The following is a 12,616-nucleotide window of genomic DNA, read 5'->3' on the forward strand; positions in this document are numbered from 1 at the left end:
ATCAATGATACCAACAAACTTCTCCAGTTCCCAGTGGTTGCAGTGCACTCATTGGGGTTAAACTCGTTCTCACATTTGGGTTCAGAAGGAACTTCCCTACATTAAATTGCCTGAACCATTATCCTCTCTTGCCCTAATGTAATGCAGCTGTTGGACTCACCTGGATGCCCTCCTGGCAGTTCTTTGACACCACATCATGTAACGTGTGCTCTTCATCTCCAATGCTTTCAGCGGGCCCTGGTAGGTCTTGAGGCTTTTTTACTGAAGTTTAAGGTTTTTAGTGAGTTGGTGGCATAGAGTAGATGATTTGCACACTGCTCTGGATTAAATGTCTGTTGCACGGAATAGTGATCCATTGCATCCTGTCTCACGGAGCAGCACTGAAGAGCTTCTAAAGTATTTACTGCAGCAAAGTTCCTGACAGTTAGCTGGAATGCAGATATCAATAAAACATGAAAGGCCAGTTTCTTTTTTTTCCTACTGCTTTTCATAGCTTTGTAAAGGAGATGAAAATAGCTCTAGCTTTTCTTCCAGGGATTCACTTGCCATGCAAAATACCCCAGAGGAGAACAGAGAATCTTACACAGATAGGGAGAAGTCTTAACTGTAGCACAGCCAACAAGATTGGTTTCAATGGTCACCATTTAAAGCAGCCAATACTGTAACGAGGGGCTCAGTGCAAAACTCCAGCCACGTGCTTGGTTAGATTATACCACTGAAGGGAATATTACATACCCATATTATACACCCATATGCCCATATACCATATTATACACCCCATAAGTGGGTGGGGTTGTTTTTTTTTCCTTTTTAATGCTCCTTGCAGTGTCCCATCCTGCTGGGGGAGTCACAAAACATGTCATTCAGGAGAGGGATGGGAGGGAAGTAAGAGCTGTGTGTATACAGGGAGGCAATACGTGTGTAGACACTTGTCCGATCGACTACATGGAGGTTAGTGTGTGAATCATTGGATAAAGAGCTACAGCTGTTTCCATCTCCTTTCTAAAACTATAAAAACAGTAGAAGAAAGAAACAGACCTTTTCTCTTCGATTAACACCTACATTTCAGCAAGCTGCTAGGACTTAGGCAACTGCAGGAAGTAAAAAAAAAGTGACCCAACTTGAGGCTCATTACATTTTTATTTTTTCTTCTTGGGTCCTCCTTCTGGGTACCAAAACTTACCTTCATGGTTTTATTCTGATGGACAAAACAGATTCAGATAGTGGTTTGACTGGCAATAATGTCATGGACAAGACTACGCTGAAAATATGTCTGAAAGAAAGATTATATTTTGGGGGGGACATCATCCCCAAACTGAAGCACTTGTAAAAAATCCTCAAATCAGGATTTTTTTTCAAATTGACATCCTCTGTGTTATAAATATGACAGAATGACCACATTAGGAACCTGTGTGGGTGCTGCCTCTCCCCACTGAGCCACCAGGCAGTTTTGGGGAGTTATAACAGGCTGTTATAAAGGCATAGCTTTGCCCATATGCTATCATCTCCCACTTTGTTGTACCCCAAAAGAACGTTTGCACTTGGCAGACTGTGTTTTGAGCAGACAGTTTTCATCTGATACATGTGTCAATGAGAACGGTTCCCATGGCAAATGCCAGCCATCAGCCGCAAGCAGAGAAAGGGCTGAAGTTAACAAATGCTGCAGGCACTTATAGTGTGAAAATAGTTTATGGGTTTTATCCTTTTTTCTATTGCCTTTGCACTCAGAAATATATAGCTATTGTTACTGAACATAAGAAATAACATTTACATTTAATTAAACCTTTGAAGAATCCTAAAAGATGAACATTTCAGGAAACTGTGAAAGACTAAAGAGCTGTCTGTGTCATAAAACTCTGACTAGATTAGGTAAAGAGCACTGTAGGATACAGATGCTCTCTATTCATAATATATTATTACTACTATGGTAGTGCTGCTTTAAATTTTTTATTTTTTTATTCAATTTATCGACTCTGATCAAATGATCCAACAGGGGGCTTGATGAATACCAACTTCTTAAGTGCATATTTAAACTTATGGATTCTGTTCATTCACATGAGAAATTAAACTATGAATAAAGAAACATAGAAGAAAAATCAAATAGTAATGAAAACAAATAAAAAATATGGACATCCTTTCTGGAGATCCAGGTGTTGAAGAGATGCAGTGATATCTTGGCTGGTATGAACAGACATGAATGCATGGATTTCCATGCATTTCAAGGATTTCCAAGCACAAAGGATTTCCTTTTTCCAAGGAAAATTCTTGTGTCCTGTAATTGAGTGACCAATACCTATGCAATGAATATTGACAACTATACTTCTTCCTAATTATGGGTGTCAAATGTTCAATTTCTGTTGTGAACAGCACAAATGTCAGTGTGCTGACAGTGCGACTAGTGTGAAGACCATTGCTACAAAGTCACTGAAGTACCTAAGCCAAAGAAAGTCTTCTGGGTTCTTTCTCATCATCTTTCTCATCAAAATTATTTTTAAAGTTAAGATCTCATGACCTTCAAGGTTCCTATGTTTTATCCAGGAACTCTTGAATGTCCCAGCTTGTTAATGCCTCACAAGTTCCATATAAGAACATTGCACAAGGAAAAGGGATCAAATTAGTTTACCAGTTTCTTTACATTGACTCTTTTGACTCTTCTTATTTCACCACCCAAGCATCGTCCCAGCATGAAGCTGATCACAGGAACTAGGTAGCTACTAATCATGTTTCAGGCTCAGCTTCGTTTCTTTATCAATACATCAATACTGAATCAGAGTTGAATGACACCTAATTGCAGTACACAGCATGACTGCAAAAGGCCTCAGGCACCTAGGGCAAAAAATTGCCTCTACTGAAGTCAAAGATCTTTGCAACTGCTTTCAGGAGTCCCAGGGTTAAGAGCATTATGGTTTTCATAGGATTCTTAATTTCGGTCTGGAGCACAGACTCTTTCAGACCCTGACATTTCAGATCAGGCTATGTAATAACCATCCTCCAGATAGTTACATTTACTCCTAAATGGTCCTGAATTTTAATAAACCTGTAGGTGTGAGAGGGCATAAAGCTCTTGTCCTTGACTAAACCCTTAACTGTGTGTTTGAGATTTTGACTAGTTTAAGATAGGATTTATCAGTATTACTATTTCTTTCAGTCATACACTGAATACCAGCACAGAAGCTTCTGTATGATTCACTAGCACTGAAGTAATGGCACTTACAGATAAACAATGAGGACAAGGGAAGATGTGATGTAAAAAAAAATCTGTATTATTTTACATAGCATTGGCTCGCATTTTCACATGCATCTAGGTAAATAGGAAGCCCACAGTTATTTTCTTGTGAGCTTTAGGTGCTTGGAGCCCTGAAGCCTGAACTGTGCTGAAGTCAATTTTAAAAATGGAAATTCAGACACCTATAATAATAAAAAGAACAGATTCCTTATAAAGTGGTTTAGGCTTCCGACTTCACATGTTTGCAGAGAGATTTGTGCAGCCAAACAATTTGGGTATCTGTGCTTCGTATTTAGCCACAAGAATGTTGTAATCATGAAGAAACCTTTTCAGGTCTTGCTTCTACCTTTTCAGGTCTTGCTCCTCAGCTTTGGTCTTATGTTCATAAAATGACATTTATTTTTGTAAAAAATGAGAGATGTTAAGATAGAAATTCCCAAGATGCTTTGAAGAGACTCTAAAAACTACGTGTTTACTGGGAGCAGAAGGCAGAAGCAGGGGCTCCTAAGAAGCATGATTTCAGCTTTCAGGGAATATCAGGCCAATGCTCTACTGTATCTTTGGGGATCAGAATAGAAGTGACTCAGGGCAGGTCCATTCAGTTATGGTATTCCTGGCGTAACTGGAAGATAATGAGTGTGAGACATTAAATTTACCCATAGCATCCTTGCATTGATCCAGCATCTAAAAAGTCTTTTTATCTTTTAAAATACAGAGCCAATTGTAATATTCCAATACTAAAATGACAGATGTAATTCTTCTAGTTATATTAACTTTATTTAGCTATTTTTAATTTTAAATGACTTTAATTTATCTTAAAATAAAGATGTATACTTTTCAAATACAATATTCCTTGACATGGCCGGTTCATTTTTTTTTCATTTTAGATCATCATACTTACACCGTTTGCTTCCTGACCTCTCACATCAGCTTTTACAGCAGCTTTCAAGAAGGTAACTGATTTCATGGTTCAGAGCAATGATGATCCTTCAGAACAAAGGTTTGAAGCCAGAGATAGTTGGAAAAATGCAGATAGAGTAAAAATATAAATATATATATATCCCTCCCACAAAAATACCATCTCTTTGGGTCAGAACAGAATAGTCATTCTTTAACACTTTGTATGGAATTTAAGAAAACATCGCTGAACCTATTTGTTTTTCCAAGTTCATACCCAGCCATTTCCCTGCAGGCTGATTCACACTTATTCCAGTGAGTGACTGTGTCTCCGATGAAATGATCTGTTTCCTTGTGCTTTAGGCTTCCTCTTAGCCCTGGCGTGTTACTGTAATATGAAATATGATGACACATTTTTCTTTTATAGTGCTCTCCATATTGAATGTATTGGCAAGCAGGTGTAAAGTGTCTTCTGTTTGCTAGCTCCTTTGTCAGCTACTGTGGACATACCCTTGACTGGAAGCTGCCCTTGCCCAATCAGATCACTGTGCCAGTATTTTCCTTGACATATATATATATATATATAATAAAACTGTTGTGCTGACATCCCGGGTAAGTTGACTTGTTACTGACCAAGAGGGTGGTGGAACAGCAAGGCACAGAAAATCCACTATACATTCTAACATTTAGGCTTTATCCTTTATTAGGTAGTGAGTAAGAGACATAAAAAGAATTGAGTTTGTTGTTTACAGCTGAAATTTAAAAGAGACTTGTGTGAACAAAAACTTGTTCCATAGAGCACTGTGACAAAAGAGGTCCAAGAAAACTGAAGGTGTCATTGCAAATTAGCTGATGAAAGTAGTTGGAATGACACTCTTTTTATTTCTAGCAAAACTTGTATTAACTCTGCCCTTAGTACTGTGCCTCCATACATGCCACAGGCCACATTTTGGCAAGGATCAGCCTGTTGATTTTGATGGCATCACAACAACATGGCAGGATGTACAGCAGGTGTCCATGCACCAGAAGGCCATGCGTAAGAGCCTACAGGTTATTTGTGGGTCTCCCCTTTTTCCCATCTGTGTATTTTTTTCATGGGGAAAAGATCGCCTTCCCAGACCTTCTCCCTTCCCAAAACGCCAGTCCTCCTCTGCTCATTTAGCAAGCTCTTACTTACACAGTCTATTACAAAAGGCTCTGGAGATAAACGGTGGTTCATGGAGCACAGCTTGAAAACCGGTGCCCTATTCAAGGAGGAAACTGAACACAGCTGGCAATGGCACTACAACTTCTGCAAAAAGATGGAAGGTTGAAAGCAGGCTTGAAAGACCAAGGCCAAGGTTTTGCTAAGAGGAGTTGAACGTTACTACACTACACTATATTTATGTACCCAAATAAAAGGAAACATTTTCTAAATTGAGTGGTAGGTGCAGGTTTTGAAGGCTGGCCTGTTTACTGCCTCTTTACTGGGAGCTGTAGAGTAGGGAGCCCTTTTAAATGTCAGCCCCTAGTTATTTAGGTGCCTAAACTTGGCTTCAGGATCTTACTCATACTCTTCTTGTTTTGGAAATTGGGCCAAAGCAATCCAGCTAGTAACCAGCCCTGAAATCACCATCGCATCTTTTTCATGGCTACATAGGAGTGAATTAAGTATAATCAAAAGCCCATTTCATTTCAAGGCACAAACGTTTGCAAATAAACTGGATGAAATACAAATACATAATATAGAACTTATTTTAATACTTCTAGATAAATAAATGCATCTCTTTGGAATTCTTTGGACACAGACATCCATGGAACCTCTTCTTTCTCTCTTTTTATATATATTTTTTTATAAAATCTAAATGCAGAGAGGTTTAAAAAATGGCAAATACCAATGTATATGGAAGGCTCACTGATGAACTGCAAGTCAAAAGTGCTGTATATTCCCATCCTCTATATCTCTCAACTGTCCATATTAACCACAGGCAGTATTATATAACCACCACATGGTCAATATTTTGCATTACTACCTTTTAATAAAATCTTTCAAATCATTTCCCCATCTAAACTTAAATTATGTTTTTAAATTTTATTCCTCCTAAATGTATGGTAGGCATTTCACTTAGCTACACATCAGAGTGGTCGCATGTGACTCAGCAGCGCACTCCATAATATTAATAGATACTTTTCAGCTCCCTATGGGAAAAAGCAGGCGGCAAGAATCAGATTCAAGAAGTCTATTTTTTTCTCTGCTGTTTGTTACTTACCACTTAATGACCCACATGTGAAACTCAATGGTTATATAATTATTTTATATAGTAGATTTTCTGTTTATAAGTTATTTTTCTTACTCTAACATATATACAATATATCTATATATACCCCTGATAAATCTTACTTTAAAGGGACACAGTCAACCCCTTTAAGCCTCACAGTAAATATATAAGGCTTTAAGCTGTCCATACATAAAGGTCAGCTACAGAATTCAAGGGTCCCTTCAGATCCTAAAGGTTGTATTTGTTCCAAACCCACAATGTGCAGTTATCTCGCAATATGTATCTCATGTGTTGCTGTTTACATTTTATAGGTCTACTAAGACATTTTATATCACATCAGTAGGAAATAAAACAAGAGAATAAATCTGTTTCTAAGACTAAGCCTATTGCAAAAAATGTTACCTGTATCTACAGACTCTCCCACTGGTGTGATATAAAAAGAATATGTGCCATTCTTGGGATGAAATTCTGGCTACACTGCAGTCAGGAGGAACCTCATGCTGACTTAAATGAGGCCAGGATTTCTCTCCTGCTTTTCATTTGCTAGTTATGACTATGTGTAACCCATTTGTGTCTTCCCTCTGCTCAACACTAAAGTGTCAGGCCTGTTTCATGACAAGAGTGTATTTTTTGCTGTCCACTGGCATGCCTTAAACATTGATCTATCTTGTATGTATTGCACCTTTTGAATATACACACACTGTACACATACGTTCTCAGTTAAATAAAAGTTCGACCTATTCTGTGTACAGCATCTGGATTTTTTTGTTTTTCTCCCCCACTAAATCTTCTTTATCATTTACTTTGCCGTAACCATAGATTATCTTCACACCCATTCCTCTACGGGTGAGGAAAACAATTTTTGCTCACCAGGAACAGCTCCACATTATTGTCATCATTTTTGACTGCTTACCAAAGCAACGTAATTTGTTCATTTTATCTTTTGCAACTCTGTTAGAAACCTAGTGGCATAGATAGAGACACAATACTACTGTTTTACAAGACATCTATTGTATCTACTTTTGTTCAGATAAATACCCAGTAACTGCTGATTTGGCAGGAGGATTGGTAAGGGTACTACTATTCACAGTGTTTCTTTTTTTTCCTTCTTCTTTAATCTACAGAATAAAGTATTTTATGTACATTGGAACCAGTTAATGCCCTTTAGACAAATTTGTAAGTTGTTTCATAAAGCAGGAAAGACATTGCAGGGAAATATGTGCCAAAAAGCACAGTCAAAAGGCTTCATAAGTTTTATATGTCACTACAAGTCAATGCTGGAGATCAGTTCTAAAACGATCAATACTCAAGAGGAATGTTCTCATCTGGAGAAAATACTGCCCATTCCCCCTTTTAGAATTTGTTCAGTTCTCTATCAAAAGTCCTGGCTCTTCATATATACTTTAAACTATAAATAAACACTGCATAGTTCAATGTTCTTGATTTTCTTTTTTGTTTGTTTGTTTTGATTTGAAAAATTATTGCAGTACAATTAATTCCTGTTTGGAGTTCAGTAAGGAGCAAACAGCACAGGAGTATGGGTGGTCCGTATAGGCCCTGGAGCTGGTCGTAGGAGTGCTGGAGGAAGTGCTGAAGTCTGGAAAAGGGTGGCTGCTGGGGCTGTTCGAAGACTGAAGGGGGAATTCACAGCCACAGCAGCAGCTGCTGCTGCAGCTGCTAGAGGATTTGGTAAGATTCGTGGAGCCATCGGCTTTGAAGGTTCCTTTGAAAATACTAATTTTACCTGTGGGAAAGAGACAAAACAAACAAAAAGAGAGACATAATTTGTTCATATTAGCTACACAACAGGGAATTTGACTTAAGATTGTAAGTGCAAAATCAAGTAAGAGAGGCCTTGTAGTGGCTACTGACTCTACGAGCTGCAGGCTTGCGACAGGAGATACGCTCTCACGCATTGGACAAGGGTGAGCAGGATTTGGTTGGGGACAGAGTTTCAATGTTCATGCCTTATCACTGAGACTTATAATTTAATTCGAGATTAGAAATCAAAGCAAACCTAAAAAGGGGCTGGGCAATCTGCACCAAAGTAAAGCTGCATGTACCCTGCAAGAATTAAATAAAGAAGAATTAGCTATCAATTAAAAGACCTCCATCTGGACAGCTTTATGATAGAGACCAGAGCAGAATGAAAACACATCCTGTTCCCTTGTCTGGCTAAGAAGGTACTTTTGGTTTTATCATTAAGATGCAAGTTCTACTTAAAATTAAGATCTCCAGCTAGCTCCTCTTTATTAGCTCCTGCCTCTAATAACAAGCAAATAAACAAAGCTTATCTTGCACCGGTTATGAAAATCTCCTAATGTTTCATATGTTCAAATAGGTGATGAATTCTATGGGTGCTACCCTATGTCATCTTGCTGTGTCTTCAAATGTTTTTTTACCAAGATACTGTTCATTCCTACAAGGACTGTGAAAAAAGTGGCATATATTTTAAAATGTTGTCATGAAAAACTCTTGCCTATATAATTTAGTATGGTGCCAAACCATGGTATTTTTGTTACTGTCACTGAGGCTTCTGCTTTAAAAATGTTTAAATCATGAGTCTTGTGTACTACCAAATAGAATTTGAAAAACTCCTCATTTAGAGTTTCCAAAAAGAAAAAAGATAAACTCAAGCTTTTCCCAGACTGAAAATACTCACGGAGGTCCATTATTATTTAAGAGAATTTAAATTTGGTATGCATACAAATGAACATCAGAGTAGTCTGTATAGATTTCTGCAGATTTTGATGGGATTTCAAGTTTCTAATAAGAAGCCAGGAACCTGAATACCTTTCTTGTTCTGGTTTTATAACTCTGAGATAAGAATAGAAACCTCATCCACTGACAAAGAAAAGTTCCCATTGGCTCTGATGGACTTTTGGTGGATCTGTGTCCTGGCATGATCTGAGGCCCTTTGCAAAGAACGTAAGTCTGAATATGTGGTATTGAATATACGGAATATGAATATATGTACCATGCTGTGGTACATCTCAGTGTAAGTATGGACACTTCTCACTCACAGGGAAACACAATTTCTCATCCTTGAATTGAAAGGGGCTTTTAAATAATTAACTTGCACTATATCAGTCTGATACTTTCCACTCACCAGTATCTTGGTGAGTGAATAGTCAGAAAGCAAGGACAGGAGCAGTCTGGCATGAACCACCAGCGAGTTTCATCATTAACTATCACCATATTCCAAAAAAATCTGTTGGTTCTTTACCAGCCAGATGGATACAGGATTTTGAATTTTCCTAATACCCATTGGCAACTCTGATGGCCTCAATGTCTTTTAAAGCTCTGGGAGAGAAACTCAGAGGGGACCAGATTCTGTAATTCTCTTAATGGAGGACATAATGGATGCTAGACACAAAATTCCTCATGGTGCCTATGAAAAGCAATGATTTGATCTTTTCCTTGATCAGTGTTACACTCACTGATCCAAGCTGTCTTCTTCCCTTGCTGAGCATTTGACTTTTTCCTCCTTCCTTACATTTTTTAGTAAATACTTTTTTTCAGCCTTGTTTAGAACAGACAAGAAAAAAAAAATCTCTCTCAAAAAAAAGAACAGGACTCTAATTGTGGTCAAGAATTCCCAGTGAAGGATGTTTTCATAAGAGCTATTTTACTGCAGAAAGTTTGGACTGATAACGCCTGATAACCTCTTTCTCTCCAGTGTAGTATTTTATACACGCTGGACATTTGTGGCTTGAAGAAATATCAAGTAAGTCCCAACATTACAAGTTTTCTTAAACTCTGAAATAGTACTGTGGGAATTCATAAAGCTCCTTTCTCTGAAGCCTGCAAAACTAGACTAGACAAAGGAGTACAGATGATATTGAAAACATGGCATTGGAAAGTTTTTGGTCTAGAAAAGCTATGAAAATGTAGTATGTCCTTTTTCTAACTTCTGTAGAAAAAAAATTTGGTGATGCTCATACATTTTTTGTCATGAAGACCAAAGATCTTACGGGACTTTATATTAACTGTGATTCTGTGATCTTGCCATTCTTGGAGGAATCAGGAACTTCTAATGAAGTTAGATAGCTTTTCAGTCAATTTATCAACACAACATGGTTCTGTTCAAGATAGCTGCAAAAGCAGTAATAATTAGTATATACACTATGTTGCGCCTTCACTTCAAATGTCTCTGCAAGTACTAATTAACACACAGGTCAACATTAAGAGTAACGTACCCATTACTCGTTTCCTTTTCAATGAAGTAAACTAAGGGACAGTAAATGACTTGAAAAATTAACAGAGAGTAGAGAAAAAGTCTACAGCTCATCTAAAACATTTACATTCAAAATAAAATTAGCACATCTTTGGCTTGTTGCTATGCCATTCTGCATTTCCAGTGACATCAATTTTGGTATTTTTTCTATTCAAAAGCAAAAAGACTAAATGGAGAACTGCTCTTATCCTTTCTCAGTGTAGCCTCTGTCCTACTCCTTCTTAAATCCCCTTTGCCTCTTTGCTCACCTCTGGACTGACTTGTATATTGTGAGCAATTGGGAGTGAGGGAGCAGGAAAAGGACATGTTGCCTTTATTCGTCTGTGCAGCAACTAAATGCCTTGATCCTTGGCTGGAGTTCTCAGAAGTCACCATTACATAAATTGGCAAATACAGAACTGTGCACAACACCAACAGTAATGTAATAGTTATTTTCATACCCTAGGAAACAAAGAATTTCCTAAAGGAATAATAACCCTGTCAGAGAGGCTTTAGTGATTCCATATCCTACTTACCTAATTACATATTTTTTATTCCTTTCAGCATAGCTTATATGTATTGGAGACCTTGGTCTTCCTGGTGGATTACTGAAAAACCCTATGGGGCTATTTCCCCACTAGTGGATGTACCAGAATGGTGCACTGCATTATACTACAACATCTAGGAGAGCTCGTACCCAACTGAATCGTGCGTGAACATACCTATCATGAGGGCTGCCCCAACAAGGACACACTTTCTGTTGTCAAGAAAAGAGCTTTAACTCAACTTAAAGAGAACTGGGTTTTCACAGAAAAAAGCTCCATATTCTGCCTGCATTAGAGAAGATGGTCAAGGAATAAGGGGCTAATCTCTATGAGGCCAATGAATCAACATCCTCCCCCTGCCAAAACCATCTATAAACCCTTACAAAACACCATGGCACATAAAACAATCATGCAGTTTATCTGATGGAGATAAATGTCAGATGTTTCACTATCCCACCCACAATATAAACTGTTTCTTAACTAATGGCAGGATCCTAGCAGGGTTTTTTATTAAAAAGTAAACCTTTTTCTCAGCTTTTGAAGCTAGTAAGAACTGTGTTTCAGATAGTTTATCCTGGCAGTCGAAAATGTGACCGGAACCATCCTGAAACTGAGTGGAATGAAATAAGAGATAGATTTTTTTAATTGTTTAAATTGTTATCTGAATAATTTTATGAATAAGGATAAAGGTTTTATGTTTTATTTAGTTGTTTCATCACTATTGTCCTTGGTGAAAACTGGAAAAATCCTGTTTGACATCTGTATGTTTCTTTCTTCTGTTGCTCTCTAATGACCTTGGAAACAAGCTTCTTTTCTGAGGTTTTTCAGAGTAGCTACAAAAAACACCCATCAAAATATATATAAAGTCCCCTGTGGGCTTCCATGGGCTCATTCAGACACTTGTATACCCCCATTGCTTACACTGTTCCTCTCATTTTAAACATTTTTCCACTTACATTTTCTAAAAAACCTACTCAGCAGGGTTAAAATAAAAGTAAAATAAAAAGGTGATTGGCTTACCCCTAGAGGATGTGTTCCCTTTTGGAGTTTGTTGTAAGGGCTGTATTTAGGTTTGGGCGGCTTCCCAGCAGCTCTGTCTTTGTGCCTTCTACTGCTTATGTGCTGTTAAAATACATTTGGGGGGGGGGAAGAGTGATATTTCCTTAATAGATCATTTCAGATTCTGCTTTACACAAGGGTCCTCCAATACTGAAGGCTACTGCTCTCCACAACAGCATTACTTTGACTAATTCAATAACGAATGGGAATAGGGTCTGTTCCAATTTGAATGATTCTTTGTGCATCACATATTGGGACTGTGATTTTCCACAGTGCTCAGTTCAACTCTGCTTCCACTGTAGTCAATGATTTTCTCACCTTTGTTAACTTCAACAGGACCTGAATCAGGTCAAAGATAGAAGCCTTGGAAAAATTCCTCCCTATCTCTATAAAGCACCCATCAAATTCAATGCAC

At 37.9% G+C, this 12,616-nt stretch overlaps 1 protein-coding gene across 1 annotated transcript in view; it reads right to left on the bottom strand.

Moving 5' to 3' along the window:
• Positions 1-7,615: 7,615 nt before the first annotated feature.
• Positions 7,616-12,616, bottom strand: part of ZNF385D (zinc finger protein 385D) — a 362,739-nt gene continuing 357,738 nt past the window's right edge. Inside the window, exons 7-8 of the mRNA XM_019474476.1 lie at positions 12,163-12,264; positions 7,616-8,125 (exon numbers count right to left, since the gene is read on the bottom strand). Of these exons, the coding sequence (XP_019330021.1) occupies positions 7,892-8,125; positions 12,163-12,264 (336 nt within the window). The 3' untranslated portion in view covers positions 7,616-7,891. The remainder of the gene's footprint in view (positions 8,126-12,162; positions 12,265-12,616) is intronic.

This window comes from Aptenodytes forsteri, unplaced genomic scaffold (assembly GCF_000699145.1).
Source record: "Aptenodytes forsteri isolate BGI_AS27 unplaced genomic scaffold, ASM69914v1 Scaffold9, whole genome shotgun sequence".
NCBI lineage: Eukaryota > Metazoa > Chordata > Aves > Sphenisciformes > Spheniscidae > Aptenodytes > Aptenodytes forsteri.